Genomic DNA, 12819 nt, shown 5'->3' with positions numbered 1-12819 from the left:
AAACCCTAGGAAAAATCTATCTACCATCCCTACAAAAATACCACAATGCACCCAAACATACAGGAATAGTTAATAGAATTTTTAGCAATTTTTTTTTCTTCTAGATATTACAAGCCTTTGGCGATTTTTTTCTGCTTCATTTTACCAACTGTAATACCCCCAATCTGCTGGGATGAGTCTTACTGGGTAGCATATTTTGGACCCGCAATTGCTAGACTGGTATTTACTCTCAATGTCACGTGGATGGTCAACTCCTTTGCTCATATGTGGGGAAATAAACCTTACGATAAGTAAGTTTTTATTTCGCTTAGCTTTTCTATTTAAACAACTTTATTATAATTGGTTTTTACTCCATCCAGTTAGCATAACAAAGCTTAGGTTTTACTTTACTATATTATTTATTTTAATTAGTTTGTTTATTTAATAAGTAGTTATGAGACAACTATGATTTTGTTTTGGTTAAATATTTACTGTATATTTCATTTTTGTATTACCAGCCATAATGCCTTCTGTTGCCTGTGGAGACTTGGTGACTGGGGTGGTTGGGTGATTGGGAATTACAGTGTGGACCAGGGTTGTATCCAGGATTTTTCTGTGGGGGGGGGAGGGGGTGGGAGAACAAAAAAGTTTTAAAATTTATCAAAATTCGCTTATATTCATTTTTGTTACAGTCGGACAAACATTGTTAGTCGGCAAACATTTCGGTGGATCCAAGCCCCCTCACCCCCTGGATATGGGCTTGGTGTGGATTCATTATTGCTAGACTGATGTTTATTCTCAACGACAGCCAGATCGACTATTTTGAATATATTATCAAGAATTAGCTTTCATCGCATTTTCTAGCCAGAGAAAGAGATAGAAACCTTTCTAAAAAAAGAAAGGGAGAAAAAAAAGGGAAAAAAAGGGATAGTAGAAATCCTGCTGGCTGCTTGGATTTGTTGGCTGCTGGATTTGTTATGTTTGGATGTGGTCCCAAGATGTGCCCCCAATTTTAAATTTTCTTGCTTTGAGCTTGCTTTGCTGCATCTACCTGCTTTGAATGAGTTGATGTTTTCATCGCGACGGTCTGCTCATAAAGTCTAATCCAGAATGAGACGGTGTGGACAATTAATCACCCCTTTTACTCTTATCTCTAAGAACTGGCAACTTTAGAAATTTGAGATGGTCCTCAAGTTTTTTTCTTAAGTGAATGCTGAAGACAAACACTGGGCACTGCTGGGCACTCTCGAGGGCCTGAGTATGTTTCTTAAGTATGTTTGAGGTCCAGCCTAATGTTAGCTATCCTTTTTTATGTACCTCTTTAATTTATAGTGGTGAACGGTTGTATAGGGATATGGTAAGGTAGTAAATTTGGATGTTGAACCAGATTAGGCCAGTGACAGGGATACATAGTGGGCAAAAATATGTGAGAGAAATAAACCTTACAAAAATATTTTATTTTGCATTGGCTTTTCTAATGGAAAGCTTCAATTTTTAATACATGTTATTATAAGGATTATATTATATGTTATTATTACGGTATTATAAGATTAGTAAGCATTTACTATATGAACAATATAGCTATTTTGTTATTAAGATTTTATTATAATCAGAGCCGTCACATATGCATTACAGTTTAAGTGTATATCAAAAATATGAATTTTAATCCATATTTTGAATTAATAAGAATATTTATACCAAACAATTTTATACTAGCTAGAGTCGACTTTTATGAAAACATAGATGGTAATATACGAGCATATAGGCCTGTCTTTGCGGAACGTTTCCAAATTAAATTTTTGTAGAAACGGAATATTCAAATATTAAGTAATATAACTTAAATGTTAACAATCTTGAAACTTTCTCTAAGCATTAAAGTCCTAAGTGTCCAAAAGTCTCTTAAAAGTGCATTGAATTATCCGATTATTGTTAATACACCGGCTTACGCAGAAACGACTTGATACTCACAACGCAGATATAATAATCAGAATTCTGGCCTTTTTTCAATACCCCCCCCCCCCCGCGCAAATATTCTTTGAAAGCAACATCATTAAACATGAACGCTGTATTTCTGTAATTAAATATCCTGTATATACGTCCGTGTGTGTTCATTTTATTTTAAATGATTTTTTAATTTTAAATAAAGTTTATGTCATAGCCACATGGAGCCATGCTCATGTGGAAATAAAAAAAAAACGTTTTGGAGTTCAAAAAGTTCATGTCTATAAAATCGCAAACGATACTAATCAGACATTTTCACCATTTTCAAGTTATTCCTCTGCCTAAAAAAAAGAATTGGTTATGTAATTGCAGGCGAATTCCTCGTCTCGTGTTCAGGCTGATTTCTCTCAAACACACCAATCAAACATTCAGGTGCATTTTTGTGCAATATATCAAACATAAGCAGAGCCTTATAAAAATTAAAAATACCTGAAACTGGTAAAATATAAAAAATTTTTTATAACTATCTCTAACTGATTATTTTCACCACTAATAAGAACCCGAATTGCCAAACTTTGGAGAGTGCATAATGGCTTCAAATGTGTTTGAAAAGTAGATGGCCCCACCGAAAAAAAATAAATCAAATAAGGGTGGACAATAGAAAAATATGTCAAGCTAAGTATATTAACTGGGAAAAAATATTTCAACTTCCTCAGAAATCCTACATTCCGAGCAATTTTAGATGATATACATTCTATGTTCTTTAAGAAACTGAGAGTCTCATCTAATATTACTCCAATGTATTTCACAGACAGTACACGCTCAATACAATAAGATCTGACATTTAATTCCTTTAACCAAGGATAATAATCTGGCGAAAAAATTACAATAAACAACAAAGAGAGATAAAACTCTACAAAAAGAAAACTTCAAACGAGACGACGGCCAGTAGAGAGGAAAGACTAAAACAACGCGGATGTTTTGCCTGTATCCAAACAAGGCGTCCTCAGCACAAGATAAAAATTAAATGAAAACTAATCTAAAAACAAATAAAAACCACCACCAATAATAATAAATACAATTGTCGCTACTTATCCACTTAGGGAAAAGCAGCTATTTGAGTTACTTCAATGAGTATCAAAGAGCAACTGGGGAAAAATTAAGAAAATTGAAAATTAGTTAATTATTCTGTTGCGAAATAATCCTCTTGTAAGCTAATATTGAAGCAACTCTTTTTTGGTCTAGTGGGTAATCTTGTCCCCTGGTGATTGTGTAAAATTTTAATTCCCTTATTGATTATTGGCTCATTTTTCAAAAGAATATCATTTTCAGTACCAAAATTACCCATTGAGATTTTTTATAATTCAGCTTTAGGTCATTAACCTTCAGTTTAAGGCGATAGTATGTCTATCCTTGACATACTATCTCTTGTGATAGTTAGTAATTCAATCTCTGTTCTTGCTGCCACCGTAAGACATATATCACCTGCAAACAGCAATATAGCTTGATTAGGGTCCCGTTATCTTTGGGACCTTCCAACTTCAATATACAGCCCACCAAATGCCAAGTATAGGTCATTTACATAGTATAGCAAACAAGAGTGGTCCCATGGGGGACCACTGTGGGACTCCACGTCTTACTTTATGATCTATTGATGGACCTCCAATTTCACAAAAAAAGGACTTGATCTTTAAGATAAGAAGTCAAAAGTCGCAGCGCATCCCCGTAAATGCCTCTATTTTCTAGTTTCTTCAATAAGGTCCAATGGTCACAAGTATCAAACACCTTTGATACATCTAGAAACACTGAACCAACTTTAAATTTATTATCAAGGTAATCATTTACTGTTGTAGTAAGGAAGTGGATAGCATCCTCTGCAGAATAACCTCTACGAAAACAAAACTGATTCTTTTTTAAATAAAATCCATTTTTACTAGAAAAAAAGCTATCCACTCTCATAAATATTAATTTCTCCATCACTCTTGAAAAAGTTGAAAGTAGTGAAACCGTTTTTAGTTAGTAAAATCTTTTGGATCCCCCTCTTTAAATAATGGTACAATTTTAGTACAATTTAGTGGAGAGCTTCAATGTTTTTAGCATCAAACAGTTCGTGGTAACGAACTGTAGCAAGGAGTGACCCGACTCAATACTAACCGAAACTCTAAAAAATAGAATTTTTATACCAATAGTTACAACAAAAGAACCGAATTTTAAATGTTGATTTCAAATATATAAGTTTCATCAAGTTTAGTCTTACCTATCAAAAGTTACGAGCCTGAGAAAATTTGCCTTATTTTAGAAAATAGACTATCTACAAAAATGTGGAATTTCGCATTTTTTGCCAGAAGACAAGGTGACCATATCGATTCAGTGATCCTAGAATGGCGCGAAAGGGCTCTTTCTAACGGAAATTAAAAGTTCTAGTGCCCTTTTTAAGTGACCGAAAAATTGGAGGGCACCTAGGCCCCCTCCCACGCTCGTTTTTCCCCAAAGTCACTGAATCAAAATTCTGAGATAGCCATTTTATTCACCATAGTCGAATACCCAATAACTATGTCTTTGGGGACAACTTACTCCCCCACAATCCCCGTGGGAGCACGCTGCAAGTTACAAACTTTGACCAGTGTTTACATATAGGAATGGTTATTGGGCAGACGTTTTCAGGGGGATTTTTTTGGTTGGGGGAGAAGCTTACGAGGGGGTTACGTGGGAGGATCTTTCCGTGGAGGAATTTGTCATGGGGGAAGATAATTTCAATGAAGGGGGCGCAGAATTTTCTAGCATTATTTAAAAAAACTATGAAAAATAAATATGAAGTTTTTTCAACTGAAAGTAAGGAGCAGCATTAAAAATTAAAACGAACAGAAATTATTACGCATAGTAGGGGTTCATCTCCTCGTAATACCTCGCTCTTAACGCTGAAGTATTTTTAGTAATTTCAACTATTTTTTCTACGACCTTTGTGATTCAGGGGTCATTCTTAAGGAACTGGGAAAAAATTTAAGCTTTTGTATAAAGAGTGAGGTATTGACGAGGGGTGAACCTCCTCATATATTTAATAAAAACATACGAATATAGAAGTTCGTTACGTAAGTTAATTTGTAAGTTATGTATATTTTTTACTAATGAAAATGTTCGTAAAAAATTTAATAGTTCTAGTTGCCTTTTTAAGTAATCAAAAAACTAGAGGGCAGCTAGGCCTCCTCCCCCGCTTCTTTTTTCTCAAAATCTTCCAATTAAAACTATAAGAAAACCATTTAGCCAAAAAAATTAAAATGCAAATTTCATTTTAATTATTTATGTGCGGAGAGCCAAAATCAAAAACATGGCATCAATTCAAAAATGTTCAGAAATTAAATATAAAAAAAAACAAGTTGTTTTTAACTAAAAGTAAGGAGAGACATTAAAACTTAAACCGTACAGAAATTACTCCGTATATGAAAGGGGCTTTCCCTTCTCAACGCTCCGCTATTTACGCTAAAGTTTTTTACTGTTTTAAAAAGTAGATTTAAGAGAAAGAGTCAAACTTTAGCCAAATGAGCGGGGCGTTGAGGAGGAAGAGCCCCTTTCATATTCGGAGTAATTTCTGTTCGTTTAAAGTTTTAATGTCGCTCCTTACTTTCAGTTAAAAACAACTTGATTTTTTTATTTAATAATTTAGTAGAAAGGTATTTTTGGTACAATTTAGGAGAAAATTGTAAATACTTTGTCAGTAATATCATCTACTTCTGCTATCCCATCATTAGTTAGCAAATTCATCTTTTTCACAAATTTTGAAATTGAGTCGGTAATGTCGCGGCATTTACGGAGTGAACACAAGGTTTTGGCAGTTTAACATTTCAATAGTTGTCATGTCATTATTTCCGTCTTCTTTGATTCATCTTATGATCACAATGTGAATTTCTAATAATGAAACTGAATGAAATGAAACTGAATGAAATGAAACTGAATGAAACCGGCACAGTTACGCTGCTTTTCTGTCATGACTTTACCGACTCATCAAAAATATTGCAGGGAGAAGGGGGGAATCCCACCTATCCCTTAAGCCTCTCGATCTATGATACAGGTTATGATCACTTAAATATGATACTTTAAATGAACATGGCTCGATTATATAATAATCTGTCTCATCTCTTTAATCTAGTTAAATAATCTTATCGGGAAGATAGTGGGTACATAAATTCCTCCTTGCAGACTATCTCCATAAAAAGAGAACACCAACTCTAACTCTATTCTGAACCGAACGTTTGTGTGGCCTTTGCATTGATTTTATGTATTATTTCTGAAATTTTTGAAAACATTGTAATAAAAGTCAGAAATATCTGTTCTTTTAAATAACTAAACATCATTAGACAAAAGAAAATGACTATGCAAGAAAAAACACTACTAGAAAGAGCGGGAAACCACTAGGGGTGGGAACCCTTAACAACTGTTAGCGGCCTTAATGGGCTGATGAAGCGGTACCTAGAAACCCTGGAAGTTACGGGTCAAGCCTAACTGTCACATAACACTTACTTTATAATAATTATAGATGGACTTATCAAACTGATTCGAGTCTGTGGCAACAAAAGCCCATTGCATCCACACCCACAAAAACTATTATAACTAGTGCTAGAGGGGGGGGGGTATGTTTAGTTTTCTATTCTTACCGTATATTTTACCGAGCCTTGTACATTGCCTTCCCTAGTTATACCCTCTATTCAAATATCACCTTTATTAAATACTCCAAAATGATATTTAATCGTGGCCAGCCAAATATGATCTTAGATTCTTTGTGGCTTTCTTTCATTTTTGGGAAGTGAGTCCTTCCTACTCGCAAGGAGCTTAAAATTCTAACGCCTTGAAGATAAAGATAGACAAGAAAGCATCGCAGATTTATGCCTCTGTGTCGGTGTGAGGTGGTATTCTCTGAGGTGTTTTTTTTTCTATGAAACTTTTATTATTTTGATGTTCTTATTTATTTTTTTCAAAGACCCTGTTTAGTTCTCAGCGATTTATTTTCCAGTTTCCAGTCTCTGTTTTATATTCAGAAATTTTTATTATAGATATATTGCACCAGCGGAAAACAAGCTTGTTGCTATTCTCGCAATGGGAGAAGGTTGGCATAACTTCCATCATACATTTCCCCAAGACTACAGAACAGCCGAACTTGGAGGGAAAAGAACCAATCTAACGACACTATTTATTGATTTCTTCTCCTTCTTTGGACAGGTATATGATAAAAAGACAGTATCGGATGAAAATGTTTTAAAAAGATCTAAAAGAACTGGAGATGGCTCTGAGGTGCTAGTAAAATAAAATGATTATAACAGTGTTGCCATGATATATTTACTTTGGCACAAAAATGGGGCTATATACGATTCGGATATGTTCAGTGATGTTAATTTATTTATATGCTATTCATGTCAAGTTTTTCCTTAAATTATAATAATAAATAAATGTTGCGAATAAACAAAATTGGTGCAACATCTTTGTTTTGTATGAATATGTTCTAGGTAAATTGCATTCTTACATATTTATATGATTTTAAATCTGTCAAATATTATTGGGATAAGAAAAGTGAATTAAACAAATGAAGAAGGTTAGAGGTTTAGTTTTTGACCGGACCAAAAAATCGACTTGAAAAGTTTGTGCAAACACTTATTTTTTCCCAAGTATTTTGTGCTAATATTGTGTCTTACTATGTTTGCTGGATTCGCCATACAGATAGGAAATCTGTATTTTTAAGCTCTCAAGTTTTCGAAATTCAAAAAGTTATGCCTAAGAAATTTTACATCTTTATTCTGATTGGTCGATTATACGATTATACGCTTGAACGTTATTCAGCTGAACCGAATGTTATCTAAAAAAAAAAAAAAAAAAAACTACAAACGCAATGCAATGAGTATTAGCACATTATGTATAAGCAAATGCTTTTGAACATATCAACTGATGATTAATTTCAAAGGAATTTAGGAACCAAATCGTACTAAAAGCTTCCAAAAAGGGGAAATAGTTTGTGGCTTGAAAACCTTATATGGCGATTTTTTAAATAAGTGCTGCTCCAATTTACCCTTGGTAATCAGCAGAAGCTTTTGCTAATACAGATTATTGGGTATCAGTCAGTGGCGCCATTTCAGAAAACCTTAGGGGGGCCAAACATCGATTTCGGGCCCCCATCCAGCCTTACAGATTTTAAGATTTTCAAAGATGCCGTTAGGTACTGTAATACCTTTGGGGTTTGCATTTTGCAGCTTTTTTAGGGACCAAAAACAGTACTAAAATAGAATATTAACTGTATAAATCAGAAACTTGCGTACAGTTACTTCAGCAATGAATATCTCCTTTGCTTCCCTTTTGCGAAGTCGTTGACAAACTTCTCAAAATCGAGCTCCTTCACTGCAGCTTTCTCAGAGAATATAACCAGCAAATGCGAGAGTCGCTCGGTTTCCATCGTTGTCCGGAATTAGTCCTTCACAAACGTCAACACAGAGAAAAAACGTTCATTTGAGCATGTTGTGAGTGGGGGTGTGAGGACTACCCATTTGACCTTAGGAAGTTCAGAATAAGCTTCTTTCAATCCTCTGAGGCTTTCAAAGACACCTAAAGCGTTTGCCGGTTTCCTTGGAAGCTGCAACAAAAATGCACGAGCTATTAAAGCTTGACACTTCAGCTGCATAGTATCGATTCCCGCCTGATCGAAGTATATCGCGAAGTAAACCCGAGTCTATAAAATCTTTGGATTTGAGGTTAAGGCAACGTGTGGGTTCTAGCAGTGGCAACTAGTAGAAAAAAATTCGTCAAACTCATTTAACACTCTGTCCAAAACCTTGTAAAACTCTCCTTATTTTGTCTTCCGTTGTGCTTTCGGAGTCAATGTTGTGCTTTCCAATTGTTGTTGTCGTTAAGTAGTCTCTTAGTCTTCTGGATATCTTCTGAACTCATTTTGATTTAGCAGGTATTGCTGAAGAGAGAGCACTTGTTTCCGACAGATCAGCTCCAACATTAATGGCCTTCTCTTTAGACTTGCCGTATAGGACACAAAAAATACTTGTCATCACGCATTTTTCGCTGTTCGCTTTTTTTTTGCACTGATTAAAGTGCAAGCTTCTGAGATGACCAGATCTGCTGCCTGTAGTTGTTCAGAAAGAGGGTTTATCAGTGCAAGAACTTCGTGAATGAAATGGAAACTGGATATGAAGGGAAACGACTCTAACTGGTTCTTAAGGCTCGTAGCTTCTATTGCTGCCTCCCTGTCAGAAGATTCTTGAACTACTGACAGAACTGCGAGTATGCAGTCATTTCTACCAAGGATCTTAGCTACTGATCTATACCAGTAAGACCAACGCGTCACTACTGTCCTTTCAAGCGTTAGCACAGGCACTTTGGCAGTTTTCTGGGCTTTGAGGAACAAATGGTATCGAGTGTTGCTGTTGGAGACGAAACTGTAAACTGTTTGAAAAACTGAAAATACTGATGAAATTCTTTGTATTTTCTGCATACAATCACCAATGACAATGTTAAGTCTATGGGAATGACAGTGTGTGTACACCACTTGTGGTGCTTTTTCCTGGAGAGGGGCCTGTACTCCTGAAAAGTGTCCTTTCATTACACTGGCCTCGTCATAGCACTGTCCAACACACTTTGACCAGTTAAGGCCGGTACCCTTTATTTCGTTGTAAATGAAGTCAGCCAAACTCTCAGCGTCAACCTTGGGCATGTGGTAGCAACCTATGGCCCTTTCTTTGATTTTCAGGTCATGAACATAGCGCACTAAGATTGCGAGTTGTTCTTTTTTCGAGAGGACTTTTGTCTCGCCAGCAAGAACGGCAGAATATTTTGCTTCTCTAACTTCTTTCACAATAGAACTTTTGATTTCATTTCCTATGACCTCAATGCAGTCGTTTTGGTACTCGTGTGACATCTAATGGCCATAGGCCTTACGAGAGTTTTTCATCATGTCCAGATTGATTTCTGTTCAAAGAACTGTCTCTACGAAATTCCCTTGATTGATACTAGACTTCCCTTCATCATGGCCACGAAACGCAAAACCTTGCCATGCAAGTAATTCTGTAGGTTTTAGTAGAGCTTTTACGTACTGTCTATTCTCTAGTATTTCCTTTTCGCGTTTTCTGGAGAGGCATGACGCAACAGATTTGGCCGCCTCCGTGTCAATAGCTTTAAACTGAGTCAAAGAAACGGTACATGCCTTAAGTCGTTCGCTCTTTTCGTGCTGCTGTATCAGTTCAGAAATGTCTTTCCACTTTATAATCCTCTAAGTCGTTCGCTCTTTTCGTGCTGCTGTATCAGTTCAGAAATGTCTTTCCACTTTATAATCCTACGTCAATGAATGCTCTAGCTCCACACCTTTCGCCTGATCTTAGCGAAGAACCACTGAAATGTCGTTAATTAAAACAGAACACCGAGTCCTGTTCTATCGAATATTAGAGCCATGGATATGCCAAGAAACAGGAGCTGTTAAATTTTTGTTTGCGACTATCGGTGGTGGTGGCGGGATAGTCAGTCAAAACTGGTTGGCAGGATTATTATATGGGATCATGGACAAATTGGTACTGATCGTTCTGGAAGCCATTTCCTCCGTTTGTGGTTCGCGCAGATTTGTCTCCTCAGAAAGTTGTCTCACTTCCAGGGTCTGCTCGTTTGTCAGTAAAACTTCGGTTTTCGATGAGTTGTCCCCATAGAATGTGGTAAATTTACTTAAAGTCGGTTTGAAAAACGAAGCCAATCTTTATTTTGCATCTTTATTTTGCTTCTTTCCTTTGGGGTTTTATTTTCCTTTTTTTGCACCACTCGTACCGGATGAACCCATATTTCAATAATCCGATTTGAACTTGATCACAACTCAACACTGTTTCACGGTTCTTTATTTGATTAAATGAAAAAAAAAAGTTTTTTAACTGCAAGTAAGGACCGACATTAAAATTTAAAACGAACAGAAATTATTCCATTCATGAAAGGGGTTGTCCCCTCCTCAATGCCTTGCTCTTTACACTAAAGTTTGACTCTTTCTCACAGCTCTACTTTATAAAAAAATAAAAAACTTTGGCGTAAAGAGCAAGGCGTTGAGGAGGGGAAAACCCATTTCATAAATGGAATATTTTCTGTTCGTTTTAAGTTTTTTGATGTTGCTCCTTACTTGCAGTAAAAAAATTGTTCTTTTACATCTAATTTCTGAACGTTTTTGAATTAAAGAATATTTTGATTTTCGTTCACGAAACATGAATAATCAAAACCAAACTTGCATATTAGTTTATTTTTTTTGGCTAAATGGCTATCTCATAGCTTTGACCGGACGTTTTTTATATAAAAAAAAGGTGGGGAAGGAGGCCTAGTTGCACTCCAATTTTTGGCTACTTGAAAAGGCAACTAGAACTTTTTATTTTTTACGAAGGTTTTTATTAGTAATTAATGTACATAACTTACGAATTAACTTACGTAACGAAATTCTATATTGGTATATTTTTATTACGTATATGAGGGGTTCTCCCCCTCGTCAATACCTCGCTCTTTACACTAAAGCTTCAACTTGGTCCCAATTCTTTAAGAATGACCTCTGAATCACAAACGCCGTAGAAAAAATAGTTGAAATTACTAAAAATACTTTAGCGTGAAGAGTGAGGTATTGTAGAGGAGACGAACCCCCTTATATGCGTAATAATTTCCGTTCGTCTTAGGTTCTAATGCTCCTTGCTTCCACCAGAAATTTTTTTTTTTTTATTTATTTTCTTATTGTTCTTTTAAATAATGCTAAAAAATCCTGCGGCCCCTTCATGGAAATTTTCTTCCCTCATGATAAATTCCTCCATGGAACAATCCTCCCACGTAAGCCTCTCCCCCGGTCCCACTTTAACGTGAAAAAGTCCCCCTGAAATCGTATGTACACATCCAATAACCATTAGTTTATGTAAACAATGGTCAAAGTTTGTAACTTGCGGCCCCTTCCCCGGGGACTGTGGGGGAGTAAGTCATCCCAAAAGACATAATTATTAGGTTTTTTTGACCATGCTTAACAAAATGGCTATCTCAAAATTCTGATCCAGTAACTTTCAGAAAAAATGAGCTTGGGAGGGGGCCTAGGTGCCCTCCATTGTTTTAGTCACTAAAAAAGAGCAATAGAACTTTTAATATTCGTTAGAATGAGCCCTCTCGCGACATTCCAGGACCACTGGGTCGATATGATCACCCCTGGGGAAGAGAAAAAGCAAAAAAACAAATCAACACGTATCCGTGATCTGTCTTCTGGCAAAAAATACAAAATTCTACATTTTTTTAGATAGGAGCTTGAAACTTCTACTGTAGGGTTCTCTGATATGCTGATTCTAATGTTGTGATTTTTGTTAAGGTTATTTGATTCTATTTTCTAGAATAAGGCAAATTTTCTCAGGCTCGTAGCTTTTGATGTGTAAAAATAAACTTGATGAAACCTATATAGTAAGAATCTGATGTAAATGATGTAATTATTGGTATCAAAATCCCATTTTTTTTTAGTTTCGGTGACTATTGAGCCGGGTCGCTCCTTACTACAGTTCGTTACCACGGATTGTTTGATGAAGGGTAACGAGAAACTAAATACGAAACTGGAATGACACCCTGGTCTGGATACCCCTTTTTTCCTGATGCTAGCCTACACATAAATGTGCTGACTGACGGGATTCATTAATTGCTGGAGACATTTCAATGTCTCCGAGCCCAAAAAGGACTTTACGAACCGCTGCCAACAGGGTGACCATGGAGTCATTAGGAAGAACGGCAAAAACAGGATACTTTCTTCAAAAGCAATAATCGTCCAGTATCCTGAATTTGCTATTTAGTAATAATTCACAGAAAAATACGATAAAATAAGAGAAAAAAGTAGAACAAGGACGAATAAACAAAGAATTACGTGTTGAAATTTGTCCC

General features: G+C 35.9%; 2 protein-coding genes across 2 annotated transcripts in view; one reads left to right on the top strand and one right to left on the bottom strand.

Annotated features, from left to right (window-relative positions):
• The window catches only part of LOC136041050 (acyl-CoA Delta-9 desaturase-like), a 50965-nt gene extending 43579 nt beyond the window's left edge, over positions 1-7386 (top strand). Inside the window, exons 5-6 of the mRNA XM_065725588.1 lie at positions 105-290; positions 6966-7386. Coding sequence (XP_065581660.1) covers positions 105-290; positions 6966-7218 — 439 coding nt within the window. The 3' untranslated portion in view covers positions 7219-7386. The remainder of the gene's footprint in view (positions 1-104; positions 291-6965) is intronic.
• A 1570-nt stretch (positions 7387-8956) lies between these two features.
• Positions 8957-9823, bottom strand: LOC136041103 (zinc finger MYM-type protein 1-like). The gene has a single exon (XM_065725658.1). It carries the CDS (start codon positions 9821-9823, stop codon positions 8957-8959), a length of 867 nt encoding a protein of 288 aa, XP_065581730.1.
• Between the last annotated feature and the right edge of the window lie 2996 nt (positions 9824-12819).

Source organism: Artemia franciscana, chromosome 21 (assembly GCF_032884065.1).
Source record: "Artemia franciscana chromosome 21, ASM3288406v1, whole genome shotgun sequence".
Lineage (NCBI taxonomy): Eukaryota > Metazoa > Arthropoda > Branchiopoda > Anostraca > Artemiidae > Artemia > Artemia franciscana.
This window is presented reverse-complemented; position numbering and strand designations above follow the sequence as displayed.

Bases quoted from the DNA above. Each gene is read 5' to 3' on its own strand.
- LOC136041103 (XM_065725658.1), bottom strand. From the start codon at position 9,823: ATGTCACACGAGTACCAAAACGACTGCATTGAGGTCATAGGAAATGAA.